This window comes from Perognathus longimembris, chromosome 28 (genome assembly GCF_023159225.1).
Source record: "Perognathus longimembris pacificus isolate PPM17 chromosome 28, ASM2315922v1, whole genome shotgun sequence".
Taxonomy (NCBI): Eukaryota; Metazoa; Chordata; class Mammalia; order Rodentia; family Heteromyidae; genus Perognathus; species Perognathus longimembris.
The window spans coordinates 63468718-63484968 of NC_063188.1; the positions used below are offsets into that span (position 1 = coordinate 63468718).

The following is a 16251-nucleotide window of genomic DNA, read 5'->3' on the forward strand; positions in this document are numbered from 1 at the left end:
GGAAGGGCCGTCTATTTCCTATCTTTGTGTACTATGCGGTCCAAAAGCAAAATGGAGGTATGAAGAGTGAACAAATGCAGCAGTGATACTCAGTGGAGACTATGTTGAAAATGAACTACACAACTTGTAGGTGGGGATGGGAAGGAAAAACTGGAGAAGTGCAAGGGAAGGGATAACATTGTCCAAAAATAAAAATACTCCTTACCTGATTTATGTAAGTATAACACCTGTGTACATTACCTTTGCAATAACAATGACAAATAAATAGAAAAGAAAATAAAAATAAATAAGAAAATAAAGGAGGTCTAGAAACAATAGCACACAGAAGGGGCAGTGATAAGGCTGGGGAGGGGGCTGTCCCAGGTCTAAGATGAACACTCAGAGGAGCTGAAGATTTTGGCCTAGAGAAGATATAGGGGGGTCTTAGTTCTGTCCTAAGGTCAGAGAGAGCACAGAGGATCTAGGTGATCCTGAGGGGCAGAACTTTGACCCAGGGTTAGCAGGCAAAAGGAGATAGAGATCAAATTTTCAGTCATCCTACAGATGAAAGCAGCAGCTGGAAACATCCCTCCCCCAACCATTGAAGGCAGATGAGCAGGACCAATCGAGTGCATGCTGCGATGTGGGGACATGGACTCCATCCTCAGGAGTCTTAGACCTGCTGTTCTCTAAAGGCCCTTTTCCCCTGAACTCTGTTGTATGCCTACCTCTAGGGGAATTGTGGGAACAAACAAATTGGTCTGGAGCTGACCAGTCCCTTCCTGATTCCCACAGAGTCCTGGGATCTAAGGAGCACCTTGGGCTGGTACTACCCAGAGAAAACAGGTCACTCATTAACTTGTGGCTGAATGGGTCATTGGTGGCCACCTGAGACAGAGGCAAACATGGGGAGGGGCTAGAAAGCAAACTTTACAAAAGCCCATGCCCAGGGACAAGGGGCCGAACAAGTTCCCCAGTCATCCTGAGTTGAGTCAGGCCACTTAGAATATTCAGTGACTGGGCCTGGCTAAATTTGAAGTCCTGTCTCCACTGCCTTGTGGAAGAGGAAAAGGGTTTGAGTAGAAGGCACACCTGAACCACTGGAAGAAAATCTGAAAAACACGGAGTCCAAGCCAACCTGTCCCAGCCAACCAGTCCCGCTTACTTTCTAGACATGGACATGGAGGCCCAGAGAAAATAAAGGTGTTATCCAAAGTCACTCACAGAAGGACAGAACCAGATGTCAACTTTCCTGACTCTGTAGTGGCCCATAGAGTTCACTAAATGTTTCCTTCTCTTCCCACTGAAACTGCAGAAAACTGCTTGTGGTCTGGAGCTTTCTAAATTGGGCCTGGCCCTTCCTAACTCCCACTGCTTGTCTAGATACAGGATCTCTGAGGAAAGCTTCATCCTCTGCTATGGTGGCCCTCAGACTCTCAGCTCTTCCTCCCCACCCTTTGCTCCCTAGCCTGGTATGAAGAGACCCAGATCCTTACTCTAATCCTTCATATTCACATTACTTCACCCCATCTCCAGTAACAGCAGACCCATATCGTGAGCATTTCTTGCTTTTTAGACTTGCTTTTTCAACATTTTGAGTTTTATTTTATACTTTTATTTATTTTTATTATTTTAAGTAGTTGTGCAAAGGGGTTTCAATTCACTATATTAGTTTATAAGTATAATGCATCTTGGTCAATGTCAGCTCTTTCTATTTTAAACTTTCTTTTTTAAAATATTGTTATTATAAAGCTGGTATACAGAGGGGCTAGAGTCAGGTAAGGAGTACATTTCTTTTTGGACAATATCATCCCTTCCCTCACTCTCTTAGACTTTCAAATTGAGAGTAGATACCGCCATCTGGTTCTAATACCTAAAAATCCCCTCAGCCCACTGACTATCCCAGTCTCCTTCCCTCCTCTGCTTTTTGTTTTTGCTGGTCCTGGGGCTTGAACTCAGGGCCTGGGTGTTGTCCCTAAGCTTCTTTTGCTCAAGGCTACTACTCTACCACTTGAGCCACAGCGCCACCTCTGGCTTTTTCTAAATAGTTTAGTGGATATAAGAGTCTCATGAACTATCTTGCTGGGCTGGCTTTGAATCTCGATCCTCAGATCTCAGCCTCCTGAGTAGCTAGGATTATAGGTATGACCAGCCAGTGCCAGGCTTTCCAGTCCCTTTTGACTTAACTTCCTGTGCTTCATTCACAATGCCACCCAGGTGAACTGGTATCCTTTAAGTAATGTGAATAAACACTTCTGTTTTCCCAAGCAAAGGACAGAGGTGTAGAATTTTAATTGGCCCCAGAATGTCCCCCTGGGGGGAACAGGTAGAGTTTGGGATAGGGTTCCTTTAAGGCCTGGGGTGGAGAGGGAGTTTAGTTAATGGTCATCCCCTAGAGGTGACTTTCCAACATGGTTATTATGTGGCTCAATTATTAACCAAGCAGTGGCAGGACCCCAGGCTTGTTGGAAAGGGGCCACTCCATTCCCAAGGACAGGCCAAGAACAGGAGGCTGCAGCCAGAAAGAGCATTCTTGGGGTCTTTCTGTCCCTCTGACAGGACAGGCTGTGGTAGGGTGGGTGGGGACAGAGGCCTGAGCTGAGGGCAGCTCTCCCTCAGCCCACATGAGGGTGGAGGAGGGCTGTCCCGGAAATTGAGGAAGTCAGCACACCCTTTGCTGGGTGGGAGGGAAAAGAGAGACAGTGAGGGGTTTTATCGTGAATGAGAGAGGAAGCTCCAAGCTGGGCCTTGGTGATTAGATGACAAGCTGGGAAAGACGCTCATCCTGAATGCATCCTGTTTTGCTCCAAACTGGCCTCAGGGGCCAGGGGTAGGGGAGGGGCCTGCGTAGAAAGCAGCCTCTCAGGAATTCTCCCAGGCCTGCTGAACTCCAGCTCCTGGGTGGCCGTGGAACTGGCTGTGGAACCCAGAGGCAAGTGGGAGAGTTCAAACTCTCATTTACCCTTAGAGAATCTAGGGAAGGGGAAGGCAAGGACTTTCCACCAGTAGCTTCCACAGATCAGTCTCAGGATCAGGAGCCCCAGGAATGGCTAAACATCTGCCACTACTCACTGCCACTAGCAGTGTGGCATCTGTAAAACGAAGGACAAGGACTCCATAATCCCTCTAGCCTGGACCTTTCCTGGGCCCCTGTTCCAAGGTTCAGCTCAAATATCACTGCCTCTGTCAGTCTCCTCCTGAGTCCAAAGCAATCAATCGCTCCCTGGTTCAAACTTCCAGGGTAAAACTTGAATAACTGGAAACAGGAACATTAGCTAGACAATTTTTTCTTGCAAGTTCTGGGGCTTGAACTCAGGGCCTGGGTGCGATCCCTGCACCTCTTTGTACTAAAGGCTAGCACTCTACCACTTGAGCCACAGAGCCACCTGCAGCTTTTTTTGAGTAGTTTATTGGAAGAGTCTCACAGACTTTACTGCCTGGGCTAGCTTCAAACCACAATCTCAGCCTCCTGAGTAGCTAGGATTACAGGTGTGAGCCACCAGCTCCCTGCCTGACTAGTTAATGATCTTAAAGGGACTGGATTCAGCGTGATGGCAGGGTGATTTTTAAAAATGTATTATTGTTCTTATTTTGTTTATGTGATACTGAGGAATTGAACCCAGAGCCTCACATATGCTAGGCAAGCACTCTACTACTCAGCCACTACATATGCTAGGCAAGCACTCTACTACTCAGCCACATTCTCAGTCCTGATGATTTTTTGAGTCCTTATCTTTTAGAAATGTATATTGAAAAAAAATTAGATGAAATAATATACTTGTCTTGGATTTGGATCAAAGTATAACAAATGAGGGAGTAAAATAAGTATTGGAGACTTTATTACGTTGACTCTCTTTTGAAATATGTGCAGAATTCTTCACAATATTTTTAACCCCTCACTGTTGTGATAGAATATCAGTGGGTCATGTATTACTCAGGGCTCTAATCCCCAAACTTGAAGGTGGGAGTTCTATGTCATCCATAAGACTTAGCAGCAAGTGTGTCCTTAATGACTAATCATTTGTAGAGCACTTGGTGGTGTTTACAAAGCCCTGAGTGGTGGATCCCCTTGTTCAGCCCAATGGAATCAAAAAGACAGACAGAAACTGAGAGGTTGAAGGAACAGCAGAGCCTGGATTGATTTAAACTTCCCGGTGTCCAGCCCAAATCCCCTGTCCTTTCTCCATGCCACCCTGGACTCCTAAAGAACTTAACATTCAGTTCTCAAATTCTTGTGTGTGGCAGAAAGTAAACAGGAGCAACAACTGTTGGGCATTTGAGCAGCTCACAAACAACCTTAGCACCAGGGCCCAGACTGAGGCATCTAGTCATTTCAATCTTATCTACTAGGCCCCATGTGTGTAAGCACACACATATACAAATTTAGATCCTAGTTCACACATGAATATAGAGTATTGGGATTGTTTTTTGGTGTTTTGTTTTGTTTTGTTTTGTTTTTGCCGGTCCTGGAGCTTGAACTCTGGGCCTGGGCTCCTTTTGCTCAAAGCTAGCGCTCTACCACATGAGCCATAGCTCCACTTCCAGAATTTTCTGTGATTAATTGGAAATAAGAGTATCACAGACTTTCCTGCCTGGGCTAGCTTAGAACCACGATCCTCAGGTCTCAGCCTCCTGAAGAGATAGGATGAGAGGTGTGAGCTACCAGCACCCAACATGAATACAGTTTTAATAAACACATCATACCAACAACTGCATACCCACCTCTCTGTTCAACCACCACGGTTGGCAGTGTAGTTCAGACTAGTTGTGACTCAGAGTCCCCTCCCAAAGCCATGGTATCTTTGACATTCTCATCCTTATTTTAGCTGCAGAGCAGCCTCTCTAAGGCCCAAGGCCATGATGCTTGATCCTACTCAAACTGGGAGCCCAAAGGAAAAAACTTTGCTTTGTTGTATTCAAACTAAAAGTAATACCTTTTTCCAACCAAAAATCCATTCTTATCTTTTTTTGCCAGTCCTGGGGCTTGAACTCAGGGCCTGAGCACTGTCCCTGGCTTCTTTTGGCTCAAGTCTAGCACTCTGCCACTTGAGCCACAGCACCACTTCTGGCCTTTTCTATATATGTGGTGCTGAGGAATTGAACCCAGGGCTTCATGTATATGAGGCAAGCACTCTTGCCACTAGGCCATATTCCCAGCCCCCCCCTTCTTATCTTGTCCCAAGAAGATGAGTGCAGAGCCTGCCATCCACTGAACCTACATTTTCTATGGCTGGAACCAGGAGTTTGCCAGAAACAAAAGAAATGCCCTGTTGGGACAGCACTTCAGCTGGGCAGTATATTTTTCCCTTTACACCCTCTAGGTTGGCTTTTGTGTCCCTGCTACTCTCCCTATACCTGGACCCAGGGATCTTCTGATCCCTCTCTAACCTGGAGTCTCAAAAATAGATATTTACAACTTTAAGAAGATAGGGCGAGTCAAAAAGATTGGGCCTTTTCTCACTACCTTCTGCTCTTATGCTTGAACTCAAGTGGATACTGAAGTTTAAAAAGGAAGGCCTGTCAGCCCCCTTGTGAGACTCACTGTTGTAAGAGGGAGTCAGAATATACTTCCAGCAGTGACTTTGGTGTGGTAAGAGGGAAAGAGAACGCAAGAGACCCGACTACCCAGTGTGGAGGGCTGGGAAGCCATATTACAGAGATGAAGGCAACAGAAACTCCAAATGTAAGGTCTAACACATGGATACAAGATTAGATATTAGAAATGAGGTCTATACCAGAATGGCCAGCTAGATAGGCAACTACAGGTTTGGTTGAAAGAGTGTTGTCCCCACCACGTCCACACAAATCATACCCTTCCCACCCCAGCCACCCAGAAACCCCGAGAACTTTCTTCTCCCACACCTTTGGGCTGTTTATCCTCCCATTTCCAGACAAGATCTGTTTCTCTTTTATTCCAGAAGGACATACAGATGGGGCTATAGATAGTGGAGGTGGAATCCACAACCCTTAGACAGGGTATGGAAGCTCGTGGTGTAGAAGGAGTCGGGGTTTGAAAATAGCCCTGCAGGTGATTCATTCTCCTATGGTGGCATCATCAGGTGCTCTGAGTGAGACCCAAACAAGCCAGAACTCCAGGATTTGGGGTGAGCCTAGACTCTAAGTCAACTTAACCTGACTCTGGAAGGAACCTCCCACCTTTTTCTACCAGCAGTCTGCTATCTCCCCTCAAGCAACACACATGTGCAATCTCAAGACTGTCCCCAAGCAGGTCAGAGACAACTCTTTTACCTGTCAGTTTAGAAGCCCCAGGCACTATGGAAGTCTTAGGGCAGAAGACTCCAAGCCTTTAACACTTCACTGTGTAAAAAAAACACTGTGGTTTTCAGAACTAGTGTGGCTAGTGTAAAAGTCACATGAACTGGTTGAACCCCATTTTCTTGAGCAGTAATTCAGTGTTCAACTGTAACATGTGTTAGGGGAGGAAACAGAGAGGCCTAGACTACCTAATTTGGAACTCTTCCAAAACTTCCACCAGCAGGCATTTTGGGGGGTTCTCAAATGCAAATTTATTTGGGGCTTTATGGGCAAAGGTTTCCCCTAAAAGAAGACTTAGTAAGAGGTTGACACTGGCAGCTAATTTGTTAGGAGAAACTCTAGGCAGGAGAGTTTGGAAAGGGAGGTAAGAGTCAGTACGTGAGTTTTATCCCTGAGAAAGCCATGTGGTCAGCAGACGAGGGCTTCCTGAAAATGGTTTCAAAAGTAAAACAGATGGAGAAACCACATGACCCAGCCACTTGGACACTGAGCCACACGCCCTGTCTCCTTCATATCGCCCCGCAGGAGCCGCAACTCACCTCAGCCAAGCCAGGATCAGCGGGTGGACACAGGCTTTCCACAGTCCTGTTTGTGGGAAGAGATCGAGGCCAGCACGATCAGGGATCCCCTAATTTCGGCAACTGTGAAGCCAACTATGAGGACCGCTAGAGGTGGCTCGCCTAGCTTCCTCCTCGTCTCTAGCCTACGCCGCCCAGCGGACCCGCTAGGGACATGGCAGGGCCAAAGTACGTCAGACAGGCTAAGCGGTATGAGGGAGCCCCGGCGTCCCAATCGGTCTGGGTGCCCCTGACGTCGCCTCAATTCTTACCTGGGGGACGTGTCCACACTTTTGGGTTCAAACCCCAACACAGCGGTGAGCGGTCGGCAGGGGAGCACAGGCCAGACTGCTCCGTCCCGGGCACTTGCCGGAGCCTGGGGTCGGACGGGGGTAATGGTGCCAGCCAGAGGAGCAGCTGTAGCAGCTGCCTAGCCTTTGTCAGCCCGGGGCCACTCACCGCGCAGGTGGGGAGGGCGCCGCGGCGAGTCTGGCTGCAAAGGCTCCCCACCCACCTCCCAAGACCTTCGACCAATGACAGCGCAGTTCGGCCCAGGCCTCCACAGAAAGCCTCCCAAATCAGAGTGGGCGGAGGATCTGCGGATCCTCCAATCGCTGCGCTGCTGCATTTCCCTCAGGTCACACCGCTGGGCGGGAGGAGGCTGGAGCCCAGAGCTAACTGAGGGAGCAAGAAGCAGCAAGTCAACCAGGAACACTGAGGGTGTTCTGAAACTCTGGCACCGCATGGGGACTTCACATACATATGCTATGTGCACGAGAGGAGTGAAGCGACTTGTCCAGAATAATTTGTAGTGAGTCCAAAAGTCAAATTTAGTATTTGAGCAGGAGTTGCTATCTCCTATTTTTATCTTTTTTATTTGGTGCCAGTCCTGATTTTTGAACTCAGGGCCCTCACCTTTTTGCTCAAGACTAGCTCTCCACTACTTGAGCCACACTTCCACTTCCGACTTTTTGATTCTTAATTGAAGATAACAACCTCAAGGACTTTCCTGACCAAGCTGGCTTTGAGCCTCAATCCTCAGATCTCAGCCTCCTGAGTAGTTAAGGTTACAGGCATGAGCCATCTGCCCCTACTTTATCACCTCCTTGTTTAGGCACCAAATTCTGCAGCCTTCCTAATACTCCCACTTCTCTACCTCTCCAAGTATAAGCTCTTCCTCCATGCAAAAATACATTGAAAACTTGGGGCACTAGCATTAATCTTGGCAGATAGTTTTCCAGGAGTTCACACAAACAGTACAGAAAGCCTGTTAAAAATCCAGTAAGAAATTAGAGGTTAGCATTTGATTTCTCTCTTGCTTGTCACAGAAAGGTTCCAACACAAATTCACATTTTTTGCCAGTCCTGGGGCTTGAACTCAGGCCCTGGGCACTGTCCCTGAACTTCTTTTGCTCAAGGCTAGCACTCTACCACTTGAGCCACAGTGCCACTTCTGGCTTTTCTGTATATCCCCTACTGAGGAATTGAACCCAGGGCTTCATGCATGCAAGGCAAGCACTTTACCACTAAGCCACATTCCCAGCCCCAAATTCACAATTTTGAATTCACTGCTGAACTTCACTCCTATTAGCAAGGTCTGAGAGTACCCGAAATCTCATGCGGTACAATCATTGCACTCCTCACACACATTTATAATTACAGAAACCAAGGGGAGGTGACTCCCTTCAGGCTACTCACAGACAATCCATGACCAGAACAAGGTGCTCACACTAGTCATTTCTCCATACCTAACATTTATTAGAATTGAAGACAAGGTTCTTTGAATATAAGTAATACATCCATGTCACATGATTGCTACAGAAGCCAACACAGGAGAAATAAAACCAAGTTTCCTCTAATGTATGCACTACATTCATGTTACATGATTGCTACAGAATCCACCGCAGACAAGAATAAAGATTTTTGTTTGGGGAGGGAGCAATTTTTTTCAATGTTACCAGAAGCAATAATAGGACCAAATCTAGCCTAGTCCCAGGAAACCTACTCCAATGGGCCCTCCAGTGTGCTAGGCCAAACTGAAACTCTCCCACCTTCTTTTCCTGTTGGCCCTTGTAAGAATCAGAGAAGCAATAATAAAGCAAGGTTTTCCCCCCAACCCCCAGCTTCTACCCTCTGTTTCCCTCAATGGTAGAGTTGAAGCTCTTATGCTCAAGGTGAGTCATCGTCCCCATGGGACCCAAACATGGATGAGACCTGCACACTACAACTCATTCCCACAAACAAAATCCAGGAATCCTTATGAAGGGTGGGAAGGGATATGACCTCCTTCCTGAGGCTCTCAGCTATATGGGAACAAAAGAAGCTAATTTCTCTGCCTAACTTCATGAGTTTCAGAAAGAGTGCTCAGCCTCTTCAGAAGGGCAAAGATGGCTAGGTCCCTTTAAGACCATCAGCTCCTACTTGCTGCTCTAGTGTAAGCCAGTTTTGCACAGAATAGATTTCAGTAATAGTACCTGGAATGAATGGGGAAATTGTGCCTCATTACAGGCTTCTATCAAAGTTGTCACCAGAGGGACTCTGGATATAACAGGAGCCTGCAGATTCTTGGCTTCCTTTTTTGCACAAGCCCCCTTTTTTCCTGCCTGTATGCCCTATGATGCCACCACTGGTACCTTAAATTCCAGCTCAGGCAGGCAGGGAATTGCCACCACCACAGCCCAGAATTGTCAGAGAAGAGAGTTTATAGTGGACTCTACAACCATAAGCCCCAACTTCAGTGAATGGATACAGTGTCTCAGGTTCCTCATCTGTGAGGAGTAGATAACAATCATAATACTGACCTTCCATGACTGCAGAGAAGATTCACTGTGCAAATAAACTGATCACAGTGGCTGGCTGGCACATAGTAATTGCTCCTAAATGCTTGATATGGAGATGAAGGCACTCAGCCACTCGGGAGAGGGGCCTGCTTTAGGAAGTAGGTTAGCTGGATGCTAGTCCTACCTCTACAACCTTCTGGCTGTCACCTGAGACAAGTCACTGGCACTCCAACCACCAGTTTCTTCATTTAAAAACCAGGAGTAAGCCAGGGACTGATGACTCACACCTGTAATCATAGCTACTCAGGAGGCTGAGATCTGAGGACCATGGTTCAAAGCAGACCAGGGCAGAAAAGTCTGTGAGACTTTCTCTAATTAACCAGCATAAAGCCACAAGTAGAGCTGTGAATCAAGTAAAAGAGTGCTAACCTGGAGCAAAAATGATCAGAGCAGGAGTTCAAGTCTCAATAGTGGCACACACACACACAAATGTAGGGACTGGGAATGTGGTTTAGTGGTAGAGTGCTTGCCAAGCATGCATGAAGCCCTGGGTTCAATTCCTTAGTAGCACACAAATAGGGAAAAAGCCCGAAGTGGCTCTGTAGTTCAAGTAGCAGAGTGTAGTCTTGAGCAAAAGCTTAGGGACAGTGCCCAGGCCCTGAGTTCAAGCCCCAGGACTGGCAAAAAAAAATGTAGGAGTAGTGCATGATACCCACTAACAAAGCGGAGATGACAGACATGAAAGTGTCCCATGAAGGCCAGTGGTTGGAGGTTAAGGGGGCACAGAAGGGGCTCTGGGGAAGAGCTGGCTATCAGGGCCCATCAGCCTCTCTTCAAGGATTAAGCAGAAATCAGCTCCACATCCAAAGCCTTCTTCGGAGACCTTAATGTCCCAGTAAATGACTACCCCTTAAAGCCTGGGAAGGGGACATCATCAAGGCAGGCAAACTCACGGTCCCATTCTGACATATCTCAGCAGGACTGATCAGGTAGGCACCAAAAAGTCCTTTGCCCTTCTCTTTCCACTCCAGTAAAAACATTGGGGCACACTACTAGAGTACGTAAGAAGGGGGACAGGAGGCTTGAGGGAGAACTGGAATATGATTTGACCTGCTCCACCCAACATGTGACCACAAATGCCCTTATGCACAGCTCTCCACACATCTACACACATTCCCACAGGCTTCCTCAAGACCCACAGGTAAAAAGCCTGCCCTGGTGGCCTGACACCCCCACCCAGCCTCATGAAAGGGGACTATTGATCAGACTCCCACAACACGGAGTAGTAATGGTTCATAAACAGTCACCAGGGGAGGCATGGCCAAGGCCTAGGCAAGGGGCCAGGGACTGGAAAAGGCCATAAGAGCAGAGGAGACTGAGGAGGGGAGGGATTGGTAAGGTGTGGCACTCACAGGCACCCACTGTTTCTGCCTGGCTAGAAGGCAGGGGGACAGAAAGCTGGATCCTAGGAGGAGCACAAAGACCCTCTTAGCCCACCTGACACCTAGAACAGCTCCATGCTGACCAAAAACCCCAGACAGGCAGGGAGGAAGGCTGAAGCACTGATCAAGACAAGGAGGGACTCAAGAGCTCCTGACCTCCTCTCTGTACCCTCTTCTGAGTGATGATGCAGGTTCTTTTCTCCTTGCTACTCATGTTTGCCAGTGTTGGGCAGCTGGCAAAAGTCCTGGGCATGAGCACAGGACACTGAAAGCAGAAAACCCAGTCTCAGCTCTTTCCCAGACCCCTCAAGAGCTGCCATCCCTCCACAGCAAATATCTGGCAAGGTGCCACTCTGACAGAAAGCCTGAGCATCATCACAGAAGATCCATAGATCATAGCAGTGTGGCTGGCCTAAGGTCATACTCAAGATGAGCCCTGGCCTGACTGCTTGGTGTCAAAAAGCCAGAGATTTGTTGCTGTGGTGAATTCAGTATATGGACACTCTGTTCCCTTAGGGAGCTGTGCCAGCTCCCAAAAAACTCAAACGTGGTGGTCTCTCTGGAAATGGCACTCTGTGACCCTGGCTGGCACAGTTACCTAGAGCAAGACAACACACACACACACACACACACACACACACACACACACACACAGAGGCATGCACACACATTGGCCACTGTGGCCCTGCAGAGGCAGTTAGTTCTCAGGGTGTGGACAGCACAAGAGCAATGCTCACTAGCTGCTGAGGCCTGCCAGGAGGACCCTGAGCCTCCCACCCTTCCTTCACCCAAATTCAGTGTGAGTCCTCCAGCTTGCTCCTCCCTGCGTAGTCTCCATTTCTTTGTCTAGAAAAACAGGCTAGTTCCTGTCTCCTAGGGTCCCTTCTTTACAGAACATACTCTAACAGTGTAAACTTCTCTGGGTGTTCCGATGTACTGGGACTTCCACAAAGGAAGGGTTAGTGTGGGGGCCTCTGAGGTGGGGGGACTTGGGGTTGAACAACAACAGGCAGAGAATGGAAAGGTGAAGAGTTGAAGGGTGGACAGTCCAGGTCAGTGCACAAGGCTGGGATGGGGGTCACCTCGTCCTTGGTCCATGGGCAGCCAAGGGCCTGAACAGACCTCAGGACCCTTCCACCTAGTCTGGGATCCTTCCCTGACTCCCTCAGGGCCACAGATCCCAAGATAAAACCGAGGAGGAGAAGGAAGAGGAGCACTGGCTCCCCACCACAGGCTCCCATCAGCTGCCATGGCCTGACATGCTGCAGCCAGATCTGATGTACAGCGAATTGGGGTGCTGCCACGGAGGGGTATGATGCTCATGGAGGATTCTCACCTCTGTGGCTGTGGGATTTGAGGGCTTGGCCTTCTCCATTGTGGCTCACTGAGAACCTCCCTGATAGGCATCCTTCCTCCTGCCTCTCAGAGTCCCAGGAGATCATCACAGAGGCACAGGACCCGAGTTTAGGCTTGGGCTCACTCAGCCAGGGGCTGTGGGCTCTACTTGGCCTCAGAGTCCCTAGTCCCCCTCAATGGGCTATTCCCCAAGCACAGCACCCCCTTCCCGAGTTCATGCCCCCTCCTCTCCACACACCCTCTCACCCAATTCCAGTTCTCACCTGACCCTCAGCCAGGGCTGGGGCTCTCCCAACACCAGCACTGGCCAGCCAGGCATCACTGGCACCCACACCCTGTTTGTGCCCAACACTGACACAGGACCCGCATGGGGAGAGGGGAGACAAGCCAAATGGTGGGGTTCTCTACTGACACAAATGGGGGGAGGGAAGGCAACGGTAGCCCAAGCAGGTCAGATCCCAGAGTGAGGGGAGAAATAGGCATGATGGGACCAACCTTATTTCTCTAGACCAACAGACACCCCAGTAAATGGCTTTCTGGGCTTCTCCTGGCCCTCACTAGCCACTGTTGCTCTGGCTTCTACCATGGAGGAGCTGTATAACTTGGTTGAGTGTCTTGCTCTCTCTAAACCTTATGGTTCTCCTCTGTATAATCAGTATCTCATGCTACTGTCAGCACTTCAAGTTCCATGACAAATGTTTGGCAAGGAACCCAACTCAAGTGGGTAGTTCCTCCCTGCAATTTAGGTAATGCCTGGAATTTTTCTGTCAGGCCTGGAGCTTGAACTCAAGGACTGGGCATTGTCCCCAAGCTTCCTTTGCTCAAGGCTAGTGTTCTACCACTTGAGGTACAGAGCCACTTCTGGCTTTTTCTGTTTATGTGGTACTGAGGACTTGAAACCAGGGCTTCGTGTATACTAGACAAGCACTCTACCACTAAGTCCTAATCCCAGGTCAATGCCTAGAATTTTTAACTACCCAAAGAGATATTTTTCAACTTAAAAAAGACAAAGTTGCACACACTTTTGGAGAACTCTGGGGGCCCATAAGGGTTTGGTATGGGGCTCTCAGGCAATTGGTGCAGAGTAAAAGGTGCTGCTGGAATTGTGCTTCTTAGGCTCAGAATGCCATAGGCACAGGCACTGACAAGTGCAGTTATGAACTTTTGAAGTGATGGGGAATGGAGGCAACTGTCATGTTAGTGAGGAGGATCTGATATGCCAAAAAGAAAGATGAATAGATGGATAGAATACTTAATGATGGAGGGAGAAACATTATCCAAGGATTATAGGGGGCAGGAAGACAGGCAGCATAGTGGGCTACCAGATGCCAGAGGCAGAGACAAAGAAAGTCTTAGAAGAAGCACCAAGTAAGTAACATCATGTTTACAAACACTTACTATGTGTTTGTAGCCAAATTGTTCTTTTTGAGTGGAATATGGCAGGAAGGTAGAGAGGACAGGGACACAGAATCAGATGACTGTTCAAGATTAAAGGACAGAGAATATGGGCAGAACAGAAGCTGTCAACGAAGTAGAAGAAAGCCATTTACTGTGGCTGGCTCATACCTATAATCCTGGGGGGGGGGGGGGGCGGGTGTTCAAAGCCAGCCTGAGAAGTTAAGTCCATGTGAGTCTTATCTCCAATTAACCAACAAAAAGCTAGAAGTGGAGCTCTGGCTCAAGTAATAGCTAAGGGACAGCACCCAGGCCTTGTGTTCAAACCCCCAGATTCTGTCTCTGTCTCTGTCTGTCTGTCTGCCTCTGTCTCTCTGTCTCTCTGTCTCTCTGTCTCTCTCTCTCTCTCTCACACACACACACACACAAACACACACGAAATAGAAGAAGCCACAGTGCAGAGTAGAATAGCGGAAGCGGAACAAGGGGACAGCCAGCTGGATTAGGACTTTCGACATACACGGATATAGGACAAATAGAGGAAAATGGGCTAAAATTTGAGGCAGGGGAAGTCAGCCCAGCAAAACCTCCCTGTGGGCTGTGCCGGACTGTGTTCACCTGGATTCCAGCGCTGCGATTCCCATCGACTGCCCTTTGCACTCCACAGCGTCCAGGTCCTAGGCTTTGGGAGCTGCCAGGCTGGCCCCCAACCGCGCACCTCGGCCATGTGTTGGCGGGCAGGGTGCTGCATCGTGTGGCGCCTGGCGGCTCCCGAGCCCTACAGGCAGATGAGTGAGTGCGCGCGGTCAGATGGATCGGACGGATCAGAGGGATCACAGTGATCAGAGTGCCAGCGCCTCGGGTGGTGGCAGGGGGACTGAGTGCAGCCAGAGAAGAGTGGGAGTGAAGGAGAAAAGGTGGGAGGGGCTGCCGGACGTGATTGTGGCTGCCCCGCCCCCTCTGTAACAACTAGAAAGTTCCACGCCCCCCACTTTGCACAAGTACAGCCCCTTTCCTAGCTACTTCTGTCTCAAGACGTAGACCACGTTGACCACGCCACTCTATCTCCTCCTCCCCCAACTCTCCTGAATTGGATTCACCTTTTGGCCTTTTGTACCCCAGACCTTAATTGAAGAGGTATCTGATCACAGCTTCCCCTTCTGCCTGAGGCCACACCCCAGTGCGACACAGTGGGGGGTGTTCTTAGACCTGGCTCAATTCCTCCACCTCCTATCTGCCCCAAATCTCACCAGCCAAGAAATACGGAAAAAGAACCTCAGTGACAGGCAGATGAAGAGAAAAGAACTCTTTTCTGTCCAGACTGGTTTTGAACCTCGATCCTCAGATTTCAGCCAGTCAGAAAATTGTGTGTGTGCATGTGTTTGTGTGCATGCACTTGAACAAAGGAGGGAGTAGGGCGTTGGAGGACAATGATTAACTCCTCACTGGGCTAGCCACCTTTAGTCCAACAAGGACGCCTTTAAATCCTTCTAATTGTAATCCTAGATCCTCAGAAAGCTGGGACCTAAGGATCACACTTTCAAGATAGCTCAGATGGGAAAGTTTGTGAGACTCTTATCTCCAGTTAATCTGCAAAAAGTTGGGGAAATTGAGGTATGGCTCAGGTGGTTGAGGCCCCACCTTGAATAAAAACACTAAGTGATCTCATGAGGCCCTGAGTTCAAGCCCCAGTGCCCAAAGGCACGCAGGCAAGCAGGAAAGAAGGAAGAAAAGAAATAAACTGGGCTGGGGATATAGCCTAGTGGCCAGAGTGCCTGCCTCGGATACACGAGGCCCTAGGTTCGATTCCCCAGCACCACATATACAGAAAACGGCCAGAAGCGGCGCTGTGGCTCAAGTGGCAGAGTGCTAGCCTTGAGCGGGAAGAAGCCAGGGACAGTGCTCAGGCCCTGAGTCCAAGGCCCAGGACTGGCCAAAAAAAAAAAAAAAAAGAAATAAACTTGTATCAACAATGTCCTTGAGTGGAAGCATTTCTTGTAGACTGCCTTATGTTACACAAGGAAAAACTGAGAAGTGAAGATCCAACTGACTTGGCCATCTTCTAAGCAGGGACAATTTTCTCCATGTGACAGGACTCTTGAGTAGGGCTGAGCATGGTGTCTGGTATGGAGAATAGACTGCATTAAGAGAGCTTTATTGTTAAAAGTGGGCACTGGTGGCTCACAACTCTAATCCTAGCTACTCAGGAGGCTGAGATCTGAAAATCATGGTTCCAAGCCAGCTAGCATGTCCAGGAAAGTTCATGAGACTCATACCTCCAATTAAACACCAAAAAAGCTGGAAGTGGAACTGTGGCTCAAGTCGTAGAGCCACCAGCCTTAAGCACAAAACGGGCAGTGCCAAGGCCCTAAAAACCAAGCCCTGAGATGGCACAAAAAAGAAAGAAGGGTGCTGGTAGCTCTGGTCTGTAATCTCAGTTACTCAGGAAAGCTGCCTGGGCAGAAAA

At 48.6% G+C, this 16251-nt stretch overlaps 1 protein-coding gene across 2 annotated transcripts in view; it reads right to left on the bottom strand.

Annotated features, from left to right (window-relative positions):
- Positions 1–14606, bottom strand: part of Stard8 (StAR related lipid transfer domain containing 8) — a 46567-nt gene extending 31961 nt beyond the window's left edge. The window contains exon 1 of one of the 2 annotated variants that reach the window (XM_048335832.1): positions 14403–14606. In XM_048335832.1, coding sequence (XP_048191789.1) covers positions 14403–14535 — 133 coding nt within the window. In that variant the 5' untranslated portion in view covers positions 14536–14606. Of the gene's footprint in view, positions 1–7084; positions 7320–14402 lie in introns of those variants that run through there. The other variant, XM_048335833.1, reaches the window with a different exon arrangement.
- Positions 14607–16251: the final 1645 nt, after the last annotated feature.